Below are 21,500 nucleotides of genomic sequence, written 5' to 3' on the forward strand. Positions count from 1 at the left end.
TGAAACGTGTGCCAACAAGTCAAAATAAATATTGTGGAATGAAGTTGTACGTATAAAAACTATCAATATGTAAACATGATATAGAATGACGCTGATTTAAGGTTTGACTTTTCTTTCCTCTTAGCATTTCCAAAGTCTTAGCATCACTCACCATATCGGTGTCCTCAGCGTGTTCGTCTTAATGAATAGATCAGGTTTTGTGTATAAGGGTGTCGTGGGACGAGGAGTACTCAGGGAAGGGGTGAGCAGACCTAGGGTGGAAGAACAAGCCTGTTGCCATCTGGAGTGTTTTGCTAGCTAAATCCTAACAATTTCATTGGGATTATAGCAAGTGAGTAATCCTGCTTTCCTTTGGGTCTGCGGGAGATTACCACGGGGATTAGCCCCCACCCGATAATAAACTTTATTAAAACGCAATCGGCTTTCAAGGCCTCTTCCCTCACACACTTGGATGTTGCCAGTGCCCGGGAGGGGGTTCTGACCCCAGAGGGAGAGGATCTGAGAAGGAACTCTGAAAGACAAGGGTTTTGAAGTGTTCCAGATTATGGCTCAGATGAAGGACACCATTGCGTGATCTTGAGCTTTAGGGTTTTCTTGGAAATCCAAACTCAGTCCTTTTGTCCCCATCTCTGTCTGCTTGTTGCCTCTCTTTCTTGCCCTGTTGTTCTCCTTTGATGCTCGTAAATGTGTATCCACTATTATGATTTCAAGAACTGATGATGTTGATCATCCGTGTTTAGATCAGGTGATAATACAATCGCAACATTTTCTGATGGGCTAATTTGCATTCGCAGAAAAGTGCCAAGACCACCTTAGCGCCTTTAATTGACGGAATTGGCAGACTTGCACATCACTCGAGCTCTGACTGAACCCTTTACATTTACATTTATGCATTTGGCAGAGGCTTTTATCCAAAGCGACTTACAGTGCATTACAAGTTATACATTTTATCAGTATGTGTGTTCCCTGGGGATCAAACCCATGACTTTGTGAGGCTTACACAATGATCTACTGAATACTGGTATCCAATTCTGCTAGTGCCTCAGACTGTAAACATTAAAATATATGCTTTCAGTTCCCAGCCAGACTCGAGTCAGGGACCTGTGCCATGAGGACAATGGAACAATAGAGATATCTCCACCCCCAACCAAAACAGCAGAAAGCAAGGGTAAAACATCACCTTGCAGCACTGGTGTTGTGTTCCATAAATTAAACAATGTTGGGTTTATTGCCGAGGCCCTCCAACATGTACTTTACACGTTTATGGCCTATCACACACTGGTATTAAAATGCTGGACAGGTTTGAATCCACTGTCATACCACTCTGGTTTTAATAATGCAATAAAGTATCTGACACAGGCGTCCAAGGTGTGTGTGTGTGTGTGTTGACAAACTGAGAGTGAATTACTTTGGTGAAGAGAGAAAAAGGGTTAATATATGGTTATATAGTTAATGTATGCAGTGACCTCGCTGGATGTTACATTTAGCCCAGAAGTAGGAGCCAAACAGGTCAGATTTGTCTTTTACTACCTCCTCTTTCACAATATATGTTTCCCGTGCTTTCATGCAGTTGGGTAGAAGGCATGAAAGTTGGCCCGAATGTTAAATAGAAAGCATGCAGTTGGTATTTGTCTTAGGTTTGCCCATTCTGTTGTATTTCCCATATGGTATTTCAAGGGAGGTTTGGCTTTTATTTGTATCATAGGAGTTTATGCCATATAGAGGATATTAAGCATTAACTGGTTATTGTTTTCTGTAAAAACGCAAAAATAAACATAATTCTGAGTAAGAGTGTGCTTCCATAATACATGTTTTTATGTTAACAAATAAATATTCAAGTGATTTTTTTTATATTGTGACAAATAACTACAAAGACTGTGCACATTTATTCCATGTAATGAGATTTTTTAAATCCCCCAAATCTGGTTAAAATGGTTTTATTTATGAATTTAATATAAAGAGATTATATTGTTTTTTCTTTTTAAATTATCATCTACTTAAATTTTTTCATATTTTTATGTTTATTTTTTATCTCGCCTGGCTCAGCACAGCTTTTTGGCAGCTGTTACCTTTGCAGTAAATTAGGACTGCTTCTCTGCTGACCCCAGATCAGTGTTCCTGCTCTTGATTTACCTGCTACCGTAAAACTTGGGTGGTAAAGGTGATCTGAGATTAGCATGAGATCAACTTTCATCCTGAAAACAAACATTCGTCTCAAAAGCCTTGCAAGATGATTTTAAAAAGATGAGTTTGGATGGATTCCCAAGAATGTCCATCAACATGCGTTAATGAAGTAGAATGAACAGAGTTGTCAGCAAACACTGGAAATGTAATCACCATGGGGACCCTTAAAGACGTTCATCAGTGTCCTTTTTAAGCATTTACTCTAATCTGTTTTATGGGACACCAGAACTCAGGATTTTGCTAAACAAATAGCTTATTATTTTGTGACTGTGTACTAGACACACGTTAGAATACAGTCATGTAACACTTAGCCTCCATGTAAGTAGTTTAATTAATTACAAACAATTTGCACTCATATGATTAAAAATAAGACCACATATCAAATACATGGAATGCATTACTGATCTAATTACATGAGCACTTACATTTAAAGGTCGCATTTCTTTAAAGTGAGTTACAAAAAAGCATGCATACAACCAGAATCAGTATGTGGCACGAGCTCACTTACATACACGTGAATAAAGGTATCGATTGCTAAACCAAGTAAAAACATTAATGGGGAAAAGGGATCCTTCATTGTTTAACGGTAAGCCTAAGGTGAAGCAACGTCGCCTTTAATTGAATTTCTAACCTAAGCAGGATTTACCCCGTTAGCCAATTATAATGTATTAGACTACGTGAATTTATACCTCAGCCAGCCAGCCAGTACTATGTGGTCTGGTTTTGAAGGGGCATTGTTTACAGTAAAAAGAGTTTGGCGATGCGAGAAAAATAAATGTTTTTAAGAATGTTTTAAACAGTCGGACACTGTTTTATTCGCTTAAACAATGCCAAACGTCGTCATTCAACTAATTACGTAAATGGACAGGAGCTGTCAGGAGACAATAACTATTCCCTAATAGAATTTGCCCCCAAGTGCAATTTAATTTTCTCGGTTGCCCTCTCTTGAGGTTTCTTTCTCTGTCTTTCCTTTGCAGGGAAAAAGAGCTTCTGACATTGATGTTCCAGCCTGAAGCTTTATTACTCTGTGCGAGGAGTGGAAAATGTCAGACAGATGCAGGTAAAATGTTTTCTTAGTCTTTGTCTGGATTTATGAAACGAAAATTCTAGACTAACTCCGCTTCCCGCATCCTGTGTGCTGTTGCGCTGTCCGACCTGCGCGGTGCTGAAATTTGCATGCGGCTCGTGCGCGCATTGGAGTTGCTCGGTAGGTTTGCTGCATGACGTTCTGTCTGCTGTGGAACTGTTGTGTGCTGCGACCTGATTAACTGCTTCTTTAACAGACAACACATTGTTTATTTTTCGATGAAGAAAGGCTGGGAAGGAGAAACATTTGAACTACTTCTACAATAGTGCCAAATGTGTCGTCGATACGCTCGTGTGGATTTATTTGGTTAAGATGTTTGATGCGTAAATTGTTTCTTATTATATCTTGTATATTGTTAAAAATCAGTTAACTGCCTTTAATGTTTAAAAGTAGGCCTAGCTAAGGAATTCAAAAGAAATGAAAACACCGTTGCAATGTTTCAGTTAAAATGTCAATCATTTCGATTACGTACACGCCTTAAAAAAATCCGGAAAGGTTCATTGTAGTGGAAGGATAGACTAGAAAATGTAAACAAAAATTTGATTTAAGACTCTTTGATTTAAGGTTCTTGGGGAACCAAAAAAGTTTCGGTATATTTTTGAAATAAACCTTCTTTCTTACTTTATAGAGTGTTGCTGAATTTGGTGTTTCTATAGTTTTATCATAATATACAAGTATACTCAGAATATCTATTTTTAAGCTTAATGACATTTCATTGTCACACTTATCAAATAAATAGCCGTGATTAAATCGTTTTTTAGTGACCCAGTTATAATGTTTGATTTGTTCAACTATAGGCTACTCCAAGCTTGATCGACCTCGCTTTGGAAGATTCAGAGGTTCAAAGCTGATATATTAATGGTCGCGTGCACAGGCCTGCGTTTTTACTGATATGATGGATCAGCATCTCCATGATGTCAGAATGCGGATACTGTGAAATACTGACAGTAATTAGAGGTGGCCAGGTCACCGGCAATGGCACAAGAGTCTCACCCCTTCGCTGAGTTATAGTGCACAGGTCTCTCATTGTTCGGACAGGTTACCATTATTGCGTTTTATGGTGGCCCATTTTATTTGAAATCGGAGTCGTTGAATTTGCAAAATTACCGTGCAAGCGTGCAAAAGCCCCCCAGTATTCATGGATTAATTTATTTAATCGTGTGGCAAAACAATGATGCTTTAAGAGCATTGCTCTCTGTTCTGTTTAAGTAAGACTAAACTCACATTGTTCACTTGACCATCAGCGTAATTGAATAATCTGAATAACTCCTCGTCATAATCAAAATTAAAATCATAAGCATGGCCCGGAATGGCACCATGGTCCGGTGAAGGGAATCCGGAAAAACCTGGTGTGAGTGAATCTTTAGGGCGCTTGTGTTTGCCACCTCTGAGCTGCGCTTTTTAATCAGCTTTATGATCGCTTTCATCTAACAAAATTACATTGGAGCCATTACGCAAAACTGTGGACTCGAAATAATCTGACTTTGATGACATCCACATCTTATTTACATATCTCACTCGTGATAACTATATTTTACCCGGGCAAGATTGACGGATTTTGCATGTGACATTTGATGACTATAGCCACACAATATATAGGCTGTATATTTGCGTTTGCATATAGCCTAGCCTATATTATGCTATATATAAATAAGTTTGTTTGGTAGCTTCAGCCTGTATAGAAATAAAATGATTTAAACGCATGTATTGAGATATATAGATGATCACGGTAGTCTGTTGAGGGCTCAGACTACATGGTTGTTTATCTCTGACCCTGTCTGAAACAACTGGGTCAGACAACAACAATCCGAAAATATTTATCTGTGAAAATAAATGTAGTATTTAGGATCCACCCCAACCATCTAACATTCTCAGAATGTATCATTTCAATCTATCACCCCACCATCTTGTGTGAAGTTGATCTAAACCATTACCTGCTTTTAGTAGGAATGGGGTATTGTGATATCATCACAGGAACGGTCAGACTCAGAATCGACTATACTGACAAGCATTTATTAATTATTATTGTGAATAGAATAGAAAGGTGCACCCTTGGCATGTGATTTTTATACAAATAAATAAGAGACCATTTTTAAAAAGCATTATATTAAAAAGGCCTACAAATTGAATGGTGTCATTTATTATTTTTTCTAAAATGTAGTTGGAGACAATGTGATTAGTGTTTTAATTCAAGTTACAGTAGCCTATTTTCAAAGCTCACGAATTTCAGTTTCGCAAACATTTTGTTCAATTTATGTCAATTGTAAATAATATTGTTCATAATAAATATTGTACAAATGATATATATTTTTTGTAAGGGTGCAGCGAGATGATGATGGTGAAGGCGATGTGGCAGCCTTGCGTTCTTAGGCTTGTTTTATTTAACCTGTTACTGAGTCAGAGCTCGCGAGCTCACACGGAGCATTATAGTTGCCTTGAAGAGAATTGAAAGTGAAAATTGAGTTCATCTCGCTTGATCTCCGCTCCCTCCTGAGGGAGAAAAGCTAGAATGAAATGAGTCCTGTCAGGATCGACTGTGTCGAGACTGCTAATATACAAAGTAAGAGCTCTCTTGTGATCGTATTTAAGCAGCCGTTTTCTCAAATTAGGCCTTGCTTGGACAGCAGCTACTCATTTATCAATTTCAACAACTAATTTGTCCATTTCGAAATACAATTATGATATGATTTAGACTGCTAGATAAAACATTTCAATACAGCAGATCTTTTCGAGGTAGTTCTTGCAAAAATGTAGACAAGATATCAAAGCTACACCGAAATAAACGCAACAAAAAAATATGAATGTAAAGTTCATAAAGGGTTTAAAATGACCCTGGAGCTTCAAGTGACAGTAGCGGCCCTCTATTTATTATCACCCTCAGGGAGGGTCCCGCCTACTTGGGGGGCATATTGGAATCGTCATCACTTCCTTATCGCTTTTTCTACTTACCTGAGAGCGCCATCCAAACAAGTTCCCTCCTCTCTCATCCTCTTCCAGGCCTCCCATTGGCCCCCGGGGGGAGTGACGTCAAGGTCGCCCCTGCAGTGTGAATGAATCAAGCGGTTGTGTGACACACAGCGAAAGAACTCTCGAAGCCGAACTCATGCGCGAGCGCCGGACAATTTCATGAGGATAACGACAGGCGCGAGGACACTAAAAGGACACTATCCTCGGAGAAAACGACTCCGAAAATCGTATCGTTTTATGCAAGTCGGAGATTTCTACCCCTCCGTGTTTTTAGCGTGTGCATGTGCGCGTTTGATCGGGCTGGATGAAAATGATGCAAAGCGCGGCGGTGTTGCCCAGCGAGAGCGCGGTGAAGGGTCTGCCGGACATTCTCGGAGTGCCACTGCAACGTAAGTGCTTTTCCTCTCCTTATATCGATTAGTTCATCAGAAAATTGGCAGGCCTCCTCCGGCCGTCTGCAGGCCACCACTGTGGAATAACATAGCGTTTAATTAAACTCAAGTGGGGGAATGTTTCAATGTATCTGAAACATGATAAAGACCAAGAAAATCGAAAACATTTGTCATTTAAAATATATAATATATTTTATATATACTGATAAGATTATTAATCTATGCAAAACTGTGATGCAATATCAATTCATTAGATGCATTGGATTACTATAATTATGTTGTCATCAGATGAAACTGGTGATATTTTCCTGAACAAAACCGTGTAATCGTGTAAAAATGCAATGCCTTTATAAGATCACAATATAAAGAATAAATACTGTTTCAAAGAAATCATATTAAATGTTGTGAGACTAATGTTCTCTAATTCCCGCACAGCTGGCTGGGGCACAACGATTAAATATGTTTTACATTTAAACTCTGTTTTACGTTTTCTTTTGTTTTATTCAAGAAACGAAAGTATGAGTTACCAAGAAAAATAGTTGTATCGGGTTTTTATGTAACGCAGTGGTTTAATGGAAGAGAGCGCATCCCTTGATATCCCTATTCGTTTTTATTGTCCTAACGATATTGAGATTATCAGACCATCCGTTATGACTATAGAAACATGAACATTTTATTTCAAAGAACGGAATTGCCTATTATGTTGGCATCTGCTCCTTATCAATCGCAGGTTAATCTATGTTAGGCCTGTATAATCTGATCTCGCAATTAGGATGAAGTTTGAATTGGATAAAATCCTGACCTAATTATTCATAATCTAGAACAATGTACAGATGGAATAGCAGACCTAAAACTTTTGTATTAACCATTTCAAATCTAAAAAGAAAATAATTATATATAGATGTTGCATGGCTGTAAAACAACCAACGGTGTGAAATTTATTGCAAAATAAAGTAACTGCATTTCAAATTTTGAAAACAAATATCAAATAAGCATTTTTTATTCTTATTTTAGAAAGAAAACCAAAATAGCCACATGTTTACAGATTTTTTCATGACTAGGCTATATTTTGCCTGTCAAAGGCTTAATTTCCTTAAATGATAGTAGATTAAAAGATATTGCTACTCAACCCCCCTTGGTGTATAAATGATGGCTTAAATGGAGATTACTTTAAGAATAATCTGCCCTTGCGGTATGGATCTAAATATTAGTATCCAAATGAATAAGGTTAAAACAACATGTGGGTAATTATTAGTTATTATCCTTTAGAAATAAAAGCCCCTATAGAAAGTGAGATTTAAATTAGCCTTTTAAAACACACAGTAAATGTTACAATTATTTGTTCATGGAGAGACAAATAATACATTTCAGAAGCATGCCGTGGATGATCAGACTGGGTCCAAAACACGTTTGAGAGATGTTGTCGGTACACACATCTTTTTAGTGACTGCTTGTTCAAATCATCCTAAATGAGTGTTTGGAGCTGAACCATTAAGGCAGTTTACGAGCGGTTACGCGCGAGTCAAGTTCCTCAGGGCGCTGTTCATTCAGAACCACTGTTACAGATCAGCCTTTTTTACACTAAAATACTGTAGATGTGCCTTTACAAACAAAATTACATTCCCTCAAACGGCTGAGCTGTGAAACACACACTCTCACACAGGCCTACTTGCTCTGGCATTTATGTTTGTACAACATACATTTGATTGTAATGTAAGTCATTTAACTAGCGATGTTATATTACTACTTTTCACTTGCTTTCGCATTCAATCATCAGCTATGGCAAAATTTTCCTTTGTTAAAATTAATTTTAACAGAATTTAACACACATACTGACTCCATGAAAACTGCACGTGTGAGAATGCGATGACAAAATGAATGGAGGACCATAGGTCAAATATCGATATTAATAATGGCATATTAAAAACAAATTGTCATGATATTGTGATTTGAAGAAGTATTTTTACCTTTTAAAAAAGCTAATTACATTTTTTTAAGTTTTATTGTATGTGGATTTTGGATTTGCTGTATACCGATTGAGTTTTTTTTTGTTGGAGCACATCTACTTGAGCATCAATAATTTAAGTGACAGGCTGTCTCTGTTAAAGAATCGATGGACCAGTTATATGATTTTAATCTCAATGTCTTCTTGTCCTCGCCTGTTCTTTTCTGAGATATTGATTATTTACCATTTAAGGGACATCTTTCCTCACCTATCCACGATTTACCTGTTAACCGTTCCATTGTTGTTCCGAAAGCAAATACGATTTTTAGACTCAAGGAAACTATGCTGGCAAGAAATAAGTTTTTCGTTTCATAACAACCTTTGACCTTTTAAACAGAAATGGCTATTTATAACAAAGTACAAAATTATTTAGTAACATTTCTACGGCATTAAAATATTAGATTTATAAATTTATGTGAGGATATTGTTATTCGCACCCTGACATATTTTTGTTACGTTTATTTTCGTTGTCATATTTCTTCGCGTTTTATGTTTCCTAATTTTCCAATCATTTTCATAAAACTAAAATAGTACAAATATTCTGAAGATTTTGCCTATATAATATAGGCAAATTGGTTTAGGCTATAAATTATAACAGAAAATAAGTTTATACGTCAAAATATATAAGGAAACCGTCATTTCTAGCTCTTTAAGATTAATGTAAAGTGGTACTATTTATATTTATAGCTGTTTAAATTATATTGAATTTATATATTATTCAAAGAGACGCAATACGTTGCGTTAACCGCGCAAAGGTTGTGGGTTCCATCCCAGGACGCGTGCACAGTTAAATGATATAGAATTCTGTAAGTCGTTTTGATAAATACAATTTTATAATAATATATTACACATTATTATATAATTTTATATATATTTATTATATATGAAGAGTTTGGTTCCAAAATGAGATAACTCACTCTAATCAGATTTTTTATTATGTTATCATGTTTTATTGTGTTTATTGGCTGTATTTTTTTGTTATGATGGCTTAAATCAAAGCAAATCAACTGTGTTTGATATTAATTGGAATGCACAAAAAACGGAATTATCTAATTTGGAACCAAACTCTTCATATATAGGCCTAACATATAAATATAACGTAATAAAATTCACCCAATGCACCTTTTCTCTTTTCCAGAGATCCCCCAGTGTGCAGGCTGCAGTCAGCACATCTTAGATAAGTTTATTCTGAAGGTGTTGGATCGCCACTGGCACTCCAAGTGTCTCAAATGCGCCGACTGTCACGCGCTTCTGGCAGACAAATGTTTCTCGCGCGCAGGGAATGTCTACTGCAAAGACGATTTTTTCAAGTAAGTACACGTCCTCCTGATCTCAGATTTCTCTATTATAAAGATATCAATGTTTATTTATTATTTTTGCAACAATTATGCAGAAAAGTAGGCGAGTTACAGTGTGTAGAGAATTTGGCTGCTGTCGGTAGCGTTCTGTATTTTCAGCATCATTGAACAAATTATTTTCGGTTTCATTCTAGTTTACTAAATTCTATTGCGTTAAACTATACATTTTTTCTTAATAAATGCAACAAAGGTGCTATTGTTGCAAAAAATGAAATAACAGACCATCATTTACTTATAATATCAAATAGGACACATTCAATATTACATTGGTTGATCGGACGGTTGTAAAGCTCTGCATTATGATATATGTGGTGAGACTTGTCATTTTATTTCGTTTAATTAAAGTTTGTAGTTTGCCATCTTTTGATGAAAGTCTCATTGAGTAATTCAATTATAATGTCATGTGATTTGACAATGAGTGGATGTGACAGAATCTGCCAAATGAATAAATGCAAATGTAAAAATGACAGAACTAAAACCTGTGAATGTTAGGAAACTGTCCCATTTAAACATTGTTTGTATTGTTTAATGCTGTTTGGCACTAGGGTGTGTTAATGTAAAGCCAGACACACGTATTCTCTGTCATGGTTAATAAAGTGCCATGTTCTATTTCCTTGTGCCAAGTTACAGTAGGACTAAAGCCCAGTGTAATAGAACATTCAGCTCTCAAGTCTATATGTTCCCAAATTCAATTCCCATTCCGGAACTCATGAAAGCAACTTTGCATTTTCCCTTTTATTCACATCCCCGTGTCTTTCATTCCTCGTTTCTTTATTTTTGATTTCCTTTGTTTTTCTTCTTTCCTTTCTTTTTACGATTTGATTTTCCCCATGGCTTTAAGGTGGAAAATTAGGTTTGACATTTATCCAAAACAGGATCAGTAGTGGCTTTTACCAAATCATGTTTGAGCGGTTTTAATGTCACGGGTTTCAATGAGACCTAAAATGCTAGCAAGACTCAGAGTGGAGGCTAACTTTATTAGCAAGCCCATTGGGACCAAAGAAGGGATTTTAATGTTAAGGCGGCCGTGGTGCTGAGCATGACGAAAAGGGGGATGGAGGAGATAGGAACTGTTGGGTAGGGGGTTGCTTTACATTAATGTTGCAAAAACTTCACCTTGGTTAAGTAAAAGGAGAGTTTATTTAGCAGTATTCACACTGTGATTTACAGCCTATTCTGACTCTGTGGTTTATGAGCTGTTCTGTGTGTGCGGTTAAAGTGGGCTCTCTCTCTCTCCTGTGAATCTCTCTGCTTTTCCTACATTGATCAAGACCATTTGTCAACCACAGGGACAAAAAAAGCACAAACAAAGCAACATTCAACAGCATTCTGTGCTCTTCCGATATATTATATAATTTTTATGCTTTTATGGAAAGAATTATATGGGTATAGGGGCTACACAATTATATTGATGTTCAAGACTGTCTTTGAATTTCAATAAAACTCTGTGTCTGTCTGCACCTGTCTTTACTTGAAGGCGTTTCGGGACAAAATGTGCCTCGTGCCAGCAAGGGATCCCCCCAACACAGGTGGTCCGAAAAGCTCAGGACTTTGTCTACCACCTTCACTGCTTTGCCTGTGTAATGTGCAGCAGACAGCTGGCCACCGGAGATGAGTTTTACCTCATGGAGGACGGAAGACTTGTGTGCAAGGAGGACTATGAAACAGCCAAACAAAATGGTGAGAAATTGTCTTCAGCCATGCCTTCATGAGCCATCAGTCGGGATTCAGGACCAGATGTTTAACTATTTTAGTTAAACGGTATTTTTTCCAGGACTATCTTCAGAATGTATGTTTTTGACCTTCACATATACAAAATCCTGATCACATCAATATTAAGCCGGTACAAGGTTCATTTTTGCTTAAGCACGGCCCTGCTCAAAAAGGTTAAAAACCCTTTTATCTAAAGAATCAGCCTATGATTCATTTTCTTTAGAACACCAAAAAATCAGATAGTAATGGGAAAGCAGCCAACAAGTGCCCAGCATGAATTTTGTCAATACTCTTTAAAAGTTTCCCAGAATGCACTTCATGAAGTTGCTGAAGAGAATGCAGAAAATCTATATCATTGAGACAAAAGGTGGCTCTGATAAAAAGAAAATATATTTTGTTTGAACTTTTGTTAACTTAATATTCTTAGAGTTCAATGATGGTATTCTATAGGTTTGATGATTTTATTAGTCTTAAATGTGGAATATAGTAATAATAATAATCAACGGTTTCAGTGGCAACATCATAAACAAAGGTTATGTGGCACAAACTTAACTTCCGGTTGACCAAAGAATAAATAACTATTGAGTAGTTTTAATTTAATACAGTAAACAAACAATAAAATATTAGTATAAATTAATATTGATTTAAATTAAATACAAAATAAATTATTATATTATAACCAAACATAGACTAGAAGTTAACCTTGGGCCAGCGTGTGCATCTGATGAAACCCTCTATAGACATACTTTTAAAAATAAATGTGCTTTAAAAGATTCTTCACAGTAATGTGGAGCATTTTTGCTTACCCGAAGAACCATTCCATAAGGTTGAATAAAAAAACATATATTTACATTTACATTTTAATTACATTTTTATACTATAAATGACTTTTGCACTACAAAGACTATTCTTTAAGGTTCTTTATTGAAAAATATAACCATAGCCATAAATGTTTCTTCTGTGGCACCGTGTAGCACCTATAGCGCCTCAGTGTATATGTCCAAACTTTTGACTTGTAGTTTTTTGACAACTTTTAATACTGGTAATATGTTAAATAACAGTATCACAAGGAATATAAATCCATGATTTATGTTCTTTACTACAGAGCAATTGCAGCTAAATGCTGACCTGGCATATGATATGCTTTTAGTCTAACTGCTGCATGCTGTCTTTAAGTTTATACTGTAGGTACAGGTACACAGTCACTGGGACCATACGATTGGATTTTCTGTTCCAATTGGAAATCATTGTGACAGCTTAGGTGTGGAGGCGTTATTAACTTGTTCTTTTACAATCACAGCGAGACACTGAAAGATCAGAGGAGGCAACAGGATGGTAGTAAGGAGACAAAATTATCATTAACTGCAGTCTCATGGGGTCTCAGTGTCTGGCGTATTAAGTCTCTCTGTGATCTGACCTCTCATGGATCTGCTTCTGAAAGCCCCTCACGCGTATTTATGGAGATTTCTGTGGGCTGTTGATTGATTATATTAAGTGATGCAATGCACTTTTACGCTAGGGCCCCAATAACTCGCACTGGCGTGCCATTCTCCAGAGAGATTTATTCCCTCTTCCGGCACTGCGTGACAGTTTCAGGGAAAGTATCGACTGGCCACGTGTAAGCGCTTTAACTCGAAGCATCTCAAACTAGAGTTATGTTTTGTATAATCTTAGGAGAACTTAATTGGAGGATTTCTCGGTTTTGCTTTACACAATTGGACTTTACTTGACAAATAAATGCAGTTAAAGTAAAATCAATCACTTCATATTTAAAAAGATTTTAACGTTGTGTTTATCTTGTTGTAGATGATTCTGAAACGGGAGCAAAACGTCCGCGGACCACCATCACAGCCAAACAGTTGGAGACACTCAAAAGCGCCTATAAGAACTCGCCGAAGCCAGCGCGACATGTGCGCGAGCAGCTCTCCTCAGAAACAGGCCTAGACATGAGAGTTGTGCAGGTGAGTCTAGTCTAAAAGAGAAATAATAGATTTGATTGTTTTCTGCGGAAATCTCCAATTATACTGCATAATACCCTTTAATAACCCTTATTAATAACATAAAGGCTTTAAGTAAAGTTTTAACCGAAATCTCAACAATGTCACAAACTGATTTTACAGATCTTTTATTTTCCTTAAGAAACTTTAAGAAAAAAATGTTGATATTTTAATGAAACATTACTGAGAAGGACATTAACTATGCGATGTTATATTATGAGAAGATCTTTCCTTTGAGTCTGAGAATGAGGTTATTTTGTCCACATGCAAGGTATGGTTTCAAAACAGACGAGCAAAAGAGAAGCGTCTAAAAAAGGATGCCGGGCGCCATCGCTGGGGTCAGTTCTACAAAAGTGTCAAACGCAATCGAGGGTCCAGTAAAACAGAGAAGGAAAGCTCAGCGGACGACGCAGGACTCAGCGACAGTGAGCTTAGTTTCAGAGGTGAGTCTGTTTACAAGCCCAAAAATCATCCTTCTCACTCTATTTACTTATATTCTTGTCACAAAGTTTTATTTTCCCTCTCTCACTTTGAACACTTTTCATTTCCCTCCCTGCAATCATTTCCCTTTTTATTTTACAAATATGCCACTTGGTGGAAAGGATGGAGTGGAATATTCAAATGAGGTTTTTAATTCAAGCTATGTTTTTTATGATTATTTCGTTTTTGTGAGCCTGTATTGAGAACTCATAAAGCTTAGAGCCGCTTTCAAAAGGAGGCGGTGTTTACAAGATATGAAAGCAGCGATGCACAAACTCTATAAAATTGGTGAAGCTTTTAGTCAATTAGAGAGGAAGTGAACGGGGCCTTTGTTGTTTCGAAAAGAAAACAGGAAAGTCTAGAGAGAGCGCAGAGTGGTTCTGCATTGTGAGCCATGTGCATTCGGGGAAATGCTGTGTCTGAGGAACTCAACCTTTCACATTTCCAGAAGTTTAGAATCCCTTCAGACCAGTGCTCGCTCGCCTATACACTTTTGCAAATGGAGTCTTTATGAGGTTGTCGTCATAACTGCAATTCTCAATTTTTTCACTGTGTTTATTGGTACGAGCCACCTGGCATCGAAGAGTATATTGTGCATCAGGTCGTATAAAGGAAGCCTCAGGACTGTGGTAGTAATAACTGCCAATATAACATCTCTGCTCAGATTCTTTTCTTAGCACCTAAGCCAAACAAAACTAAACTTGAAACTGATGTTGTCTTTCTATTCTCCAACAGAAGACCAAATCCTGTCAGACCTGGGTCATAATAACAGCTTGTATGGAAGCGTAGGGGACGTCACCAATGGCAACATGCTGAATGGGAGCTTTTCACTGGAGGGGGGCCGGGCAGCCCTACCATGACCTGCGGGCAGGAAGTCCCTATGGCCTGCCACAGTCTCCCTCATCCATCACCTCTCTACCGGGCCACACCCCGCTGCTCAACAATTTAGGCTTCAACATAGAGGGCATCATGGGTCCGGGCGGTCAGGCCAATGTAGGTCAAGCATTGAGAGCCATGGCCGGGGGACCCACCTCTGACCTGTCAACAGGAAGCAGCACGGGCTACCCAGACTTCCCCACCAGCCCTGCCTCCTGGCTCGATGAAATGGACCACTCGCAGTTTTGAGGTCAGAGGTTGAGCTTGAAGGTCATGTGACTTGCTTTCAAGGACACAGTGGAAACGGGAAGATTTTATGGACATCTGAACGGGCAGTGTTTGTGTGTCAAGGGTATTCAGTATGCCTCAATAATAAACCAGCTGTCGCCCACTTGAACACGGGCGGCTTGACGTTGACACTGGTCAGAGCAACCCGTCCTGGAAAGTTCGCACTGTATCATAATTTTTTATTTATATTTTTTCATTGTTCTCGAAACTGGATTGGACGATTTCCAGCATGAAAGGGCGTGCAGATGAGAAAGGCACTGAACTTAACATCGAAAACCCTAAACCTCTCCATCATTTCCAGAGCGTCACGCTGACCGCTCAACTTTCCAGCAGCTTTGACTCTAGAAGTATTTTTCCCATTTATTTTCTTCATAAACATTTTACAAAATTCCAGTTTAAGTAGAACATGAGATTGTTTCTCTATGAAGAAAATAAATGGGATAAACCCGACTGTTGTGCTGTACACTAAAAACACAATCAAGATCAGCCACGTTTTTTTTGAGAACTGTGCATGTTTCTGACTGAGGATGAAACCAGTTCACATTAGGAGCCTTCGAAATGATAACGCACTTTATGTTCATCCTCGACTGCACACGGCAGACTGAATACAAGAGAAGAGAGGAGTGTACCAAGCAAGGAGAGATATTTAAACAAGAGGCACAAGTGTATCTCTCCTACTTACAAGGGTTTGGGATTTTAATTGTTTTGACTGACTCAGTTTCTAAACAGCTCTATTGGAGATGATGCTTCACATTAGCAACATCAGAGGTCTGAAGATAAAGATTATTTTTAATAAGGACGAATCCGCATGCACTGCTCTAAATTTTCATATTGATCTCTGTTTGTTTCCAATGTCACTAGTCGTTGCTCCGTGAGAAAAGACTGATGTGTTAGAATGTCATTTATTTCAGAGCAGTGGATTTCTGACCCTTAATTTCACAAAATATGAGTGTCTTCATTTTTAAAAGTGGAACGAGCCAGAACAGACAGAAGGTCTGACCACAAGATTATTAACAAACAAACCTGTGAAAGGGAACATTTACAATGTTATCCATTTATTTTTTTACAGCCATGGTTAAGTGTTATTTATTCCTGTCATGTCAATGACAATACTATTATTAAGAGTTGATTCATGGGGAAAAGGATGGTATATTATCAAATATAAAACTGGTGATACAATTATAAAAATGGGAAAGGTTTCGTTTATAATTTTTCATTGTTCATGCAAAACCAGTACCAGTATAGTGGTACACAGGAGAAAGATGACTGATGCTGACATGTTAACATTATCTAAAAAAGAGCAACATGAAAAGAGAAAAATAACCATCCAGATTTTTTGTTGTTGTTGTTGAATCTAAGTTGCCTCCGAACTACTGAGTCTTAATGGCTGTAAATTTTGTAAAGTCTCAAAGTGTGGACAGTCTTGTTTCATGAGCACTATTTATTGCTATGGGTCTTTGAAAAAAGAGCACTGAATTTAGTCCTATATGCCTTCTGTCTAATGGTATGAATTGTGTACAGTCAAATCTATATGGAGAAATAAAACCGAATTGTCTTTGGGTTACTGGATTGTCTCTTTCGTCCTTGACACGCTATAGGCAAAAAGCTTGATGCATTCAATGTATGGTTTTGTGTTGATTAATTTGCATTTCCACATTTGACAAGCTTTTACTGATGTCACCATGTTCAGACGTCATCTGAACAACATCAGTCATTTGCATGCATCAATCCTTAAAGAATTAAACGACCGTGTTTTTATTTGGCTTAGAGGAGTTAAAACGGAATTGCTTCATTTGAATCATTCTAAACTAAATGACGCAGGAATACTTTTATTATTTACCATGCTCATGACGTCACAAGCATCATCCACATTATTGATGCCTTTGAAAATAGTACTTTTTTGTCAACTGCAATGTGTCCTGGTAACCAAACACAAAAGGTTTTCATTTCAGGGACAGCGTTTATGCAAATCCAACCGCACACAAATATCCCAAACAGCGGCACAGCTGTTCACTAGCTCCTTCTGCTTTCATAGACTCTAGCAGATTGCTGTTATGCACAGTCAAACATTCTTTAATCCCCTAAATGTTACATCATTGCAAACTGCACTGCACATGTGAAACGAGGAAAAATAGTTGCCTGCCGTTCTTCACGAGACCCAAGTACAGTAACTAGAAATCAAACATTCTATCTTAACCCATAAACTGACAGCAGAATGATTACTGTTCAATTCTGTTTTCATCTTAAGAGACATTGATTTTGTGGTATGAACGCAGAATTTATGGAGCAAACAGGAAACTCTTGTGTCTTACTAGCAAAGCAGACCCCGTTTGCATAAAAACACGGCAGCACCGCTCGACCATTGATTCGGGATGGCGTGGGCATTAATGTACAGCCTTTAATAGTTCAGTCTTACAAAGATAAACAGCGGCAAAGACTGTTGGGATAATTTACACGCCACTTACAGCACCAGAATACATATAAATCTAAGCAAATTCCTGCACTGTTGCTTTCGCAAAGATGACAAACACAAGAGCAAATACCATTATCATCGATCTGCGAGCTTTTATTACAAACTTCCTGAAGCCAACGAGTCGCTCGCGTCTCGGGTGAGAAGGAATAAATTAACATGCATATAGTTATTCGGTCTAAATTTAATCTGGGACGCATCGAGAGGAGATTTTTCTCTTGTGTGCTGTTGTGCACTGACATCTCGTTTGGCATTTTAATTCGGGATCCATACAAATAAAAAAAAAGTCGTTTCACAAGGACAAAACGTTTGTCGCACATTAGTATTACTATCGAGTTGAAATTGTTCTCATTTGTATTTGTTGTAATAACGAAGGACGCATTTGAGCTGACGGTGTACTACACTTGAGTGATTTAAGCTTTTGATTGATCGGAACTCATGTTTACTGTTGTGTAGCGCAACCAAACACAATATTTCAACTACTAGAGAATATTTCTTAGATATATTACAGGGATATTTTTCTGCATTTTTGCTGGCTTGCAAATTCTAAGCAGGTCTGCACTTGGAAGTAAAACGGTGCATTAAGGACAGCCCGGTACGTGCAATTCCTTGTAGTTGGAAATATGAGCAAATAGATGGAGAGAGAGAGAGAGAGAGAGAGAGAGAGAGAAACAATGAGACAACAGACTAGAGGTGAAAGAGACTGATAGTGAAAGAGAAAAAGAGAGAGAGAGTGAGTGAGAGTAACACACCACGGCCATCTGGCACTAATGGTGTTAGGGAAGCATCCAGAGAAGCGACTTGTAAAAATGCATAAACGTTAAGTAAAGAAAGCCGAGCAATATGGGACATGATTTTAGAGGAGTCCGTGTCAGAAGTGAAGAGCTCAGGGGAAAATTGAGGCACATAATGGAAAGGTAATGGGCTTAGTGTCAGTGTCGTGGAGGACGCCGTCAGCGCTGACCCTCCCCCAGTTCCAGTGGATTTATGGAAATTACCGAAATAAGGGACAAACAGCACACCAATAGCATAATTCCTGCCTGTGTGTGAAATATCTACAGAGACAGGCAGAGGTTAAAGGCACGGAGATCTGCTCTGATGAAGGGGTGAGACTCCAAAGGCCCGAAAGATTGCTACAGTATTCCTCCAGCTGGACATGTTAAATGTTTGGTGTTTATTTCACTTTGTTCCTATTTCAATCTATGCATCATTTAAAAACACTTTAGGTTCAACTGTCAAGTTTGATGTCTTATCAGCTCAAAAAGATAAAGAATTGAGAAATTTGTAAAATACAAGTAACAAGGGAAAAATGAGCCATTTTAAGATTTAATTTCTTTCATTTTAATAGCAATAACACATTCAATGGAATGTACCATTCTGGGATGAGCTAGGACAGGTTTTTTCAACTTAACAGTATGAATGTATAATATCTGTGGTCCACATCCAAATGGAGAATCATAGCAATAGATCTAGACTGTGTTCGGATAGCTAGTGTTGGTTTGACGGTACACGTGTACAATCTGGATGAGGAGCTCAGTTTGTATGAGAGTAACTGGATGGGGTTTGATTGTGAAGGATTGATCGAGCGAGATTTAGCCTTTAGGAGCCGTATACTGACGGAGAAGAGAAGAGATGGCGCTGCACTCTGTAACCTCCTCTGGAAGAGAGCCTTCTAGATCTTTAATGGATGGGTCAGCTCCGGCTTTCAGGAGTAACTCGACGATTTCTGCAAACTCGCAAGCTGAGGCTTGAGAGGGAGACAGAAAGATATTATTAGTATACAGAAAGTTGATACTGGGGCTGTATAGTGTACTTATACATAATCCACACAGACATATATACCACGGTGTTAAACAGTAAAGCTTTAGTTAAAGGGATAGTTCACCCAAAAATGAAAATTATTTTATCATTCACTCAACATCGTGTCATTTTAAACCTGTATGAACCCAAAAGAAGATATTTGGAAAAACGCTGGTAATCAAACAACATTGGCCCCCATTGACTTCCAGACATTTCTTTAAAGATCTTCTTTTGTGTTCCACAGTCATACAATATTTTACCAAAATAAAGGCGAATAAATGACAAAAGAATTGTTTATTTTTGGGTTAACTATCCCTTTAAAGATTTCAACCCTTCACAACCTTCGGCCGGTAGTTTAACTGAAATTCACATGCACTGTTATCATTTTCATTGAACATTCAGCCATCATGTGACTCCCCACCTAGTTGCCTGTTTCTTCTACGCCACACTTAAAGTAATTGTTGGAGTACGTATGAAGAGTGAATCTGCAGTCTGAGCGATGCAGCGTTGCACCTGCAACATGTTTGCATTTGTGCCCCATTGGCAGTTTGTGGGCCATTAGGAGGAAGCAGGGCCGGAGGGGCGGGGCTTCAATAACCCTGTTAGTGTTGCTGGCCAGGCTGATGCAGGGACATTCCTCCGAGCTGAGTGCTTTTTCACGCGCGTGTCAACTACTGCTTCCTTTAAAAAGGAGGGAAAAAGGCTCATCCCATTTCTAGTCTTAAGTGGGAGGCTGATCTCAGCAGATGCGACATGAGTGTATTCAACCCAAGACCCCTAAGCAACAGAAAATGAGGAAAAAAGGAGAGGGAAAGAATGACAAGAACTTCATTTCTTGTGATACTTGTCTTTGCATCTTGTCGTACAGAGGTGTTAGATTTAACTTTGATGTTAATTTGTAGTCGTAAGGGAGTCATGCTTTTTACTTAACATAGTGGCTGCCTACTCAGGCAGCATTTTAAGGCTTTACCTTTAAATAGGAAGCCCAAAATATAACATTCTGTCTTTTTCGTCTAGTCCATTTTTTGTTACTGTATTTTATTTTCGGCACGTTTGCGGGTCCTTGGGCCGTAAAGCCCCTAGCGTCTCTGGGGAGCCATAGGGAGGAAGAACAATTTACAGCGTGCAGTAAACCCCTCTATTAATCATGTGTCAGCTGTATGGACCTGCACAGGGAGAGGTGGAAATGAATTTTTATTCTCTGCTATTCATCTACCGAGTTCATCGCTTATGTTTATTAGTCATTTTTTATACCCCATCCCCATCATCTTTTTGCCACACCCAAAGGGTACTTGTGTTTTGGCGGCCACCCTGCCATGCTGCCAGCCAGATGGTAAACGTACACACACAAAGCGAGGGCCACCCATGTGTAGGGTCACATGACAGAGGAACATTGTTGATTTCCTCAGGGACCACCGGTGATTACAGGTCCTATTTACCGCACGTAACATACACATATCCACACAAACACATGTGAGGTGGACAAATGCACGAGAGTTTGTGCACATGTACGTACATTTCTCTTGTAATAATAAGACATAATAATGAAGAGGAGTGATGGATAGAAGAATAAACAATACACATTATAGTTGGACTTGTTATCTATTAAACATCTAAAAATGAACAGCCGCAGAAAAAATTAAGAGAACATTCAACATTTATATTTAATCAGCATTTCTAGGTGTATTATGGCCATTCTAGTCCAGTATCTGTCGACTTTTAACAAAGAAACGTGAAAGACTGACAGCACAACAGGACAATAATAAAAAAATACTTTTTGAATGTTTTCTAAATAAATTTTCAATTTTTACTGTTATTGCTTAAAAGTGAAAATTAACTTTTTTTTCACAGGAACATTCTTAGTTAAAGACAAAAATACATTG

The 21,500-nt window shown here is 38.0% G+C and overlaps 2 protein-coding genes across 2 annotated transcripts in view; one reads left to right on the forward strand and one right to left on the reverse strand.

Moving 5' to 3' along the window:
• The first annotated feature begins 1,155 nt into the window (after positions 1–1,155).
• On the forward strand, positions 1,156–15,308 carry lhx4 (LIM homeobox 4). The gene is given in 8 exon segments (XM_056729726.1): positions 1,156–1,168; positions 3,162–3,244; positions 9,774–9,945; positions 11,471–11,673; positions 13,513–13,667; positions 13,975–14,146; positions 14,919–15,018; positions 15,020–15,308. Coding segments are annotated over 7 exon segments (1,152 nt in total). The 5' UTR covers positions 1,156–1,168; positions 3,162–3,183.
• A 3,828-nt stretch (positions 15,309–19,136) lies between these two features.
• The window catches only part of acbd6 (acyl-CoA binding domain containing 6), a 29,196-nt gene continuing 26,832 nt past the window's right edge, over positions 19,137–21,500 (reverse strand). The window contains exon 8 of the mRNA XM_056773417.1: positions 19,137–19,564. Coding sequence (XP_056629395.1) covers positions 19,410–19,564 — 155 coding nt within the window. The 3' untranslated portion in view covers positions 19,137–19,409. The remainder of the gene's footprint in view (positions 19,565–21,500) is intronic.

Source organism: Triplophysa dalaica, chromosome 18 (genome assembly GCF_015846415.1).
Source record: "Triplophysa dalaica isolate WHDGS20190420 chromosome 18, ASM1584641v1, whole genome shotgun sequence".
Classification (NCBI taxonomy): domain Eukaryota; kingdom Metazoa; phylum Chordata; class Actinopteri; order Cypriniformes; family Nemacheilidae; genus Triplophysa; species Triplophysa dalaica.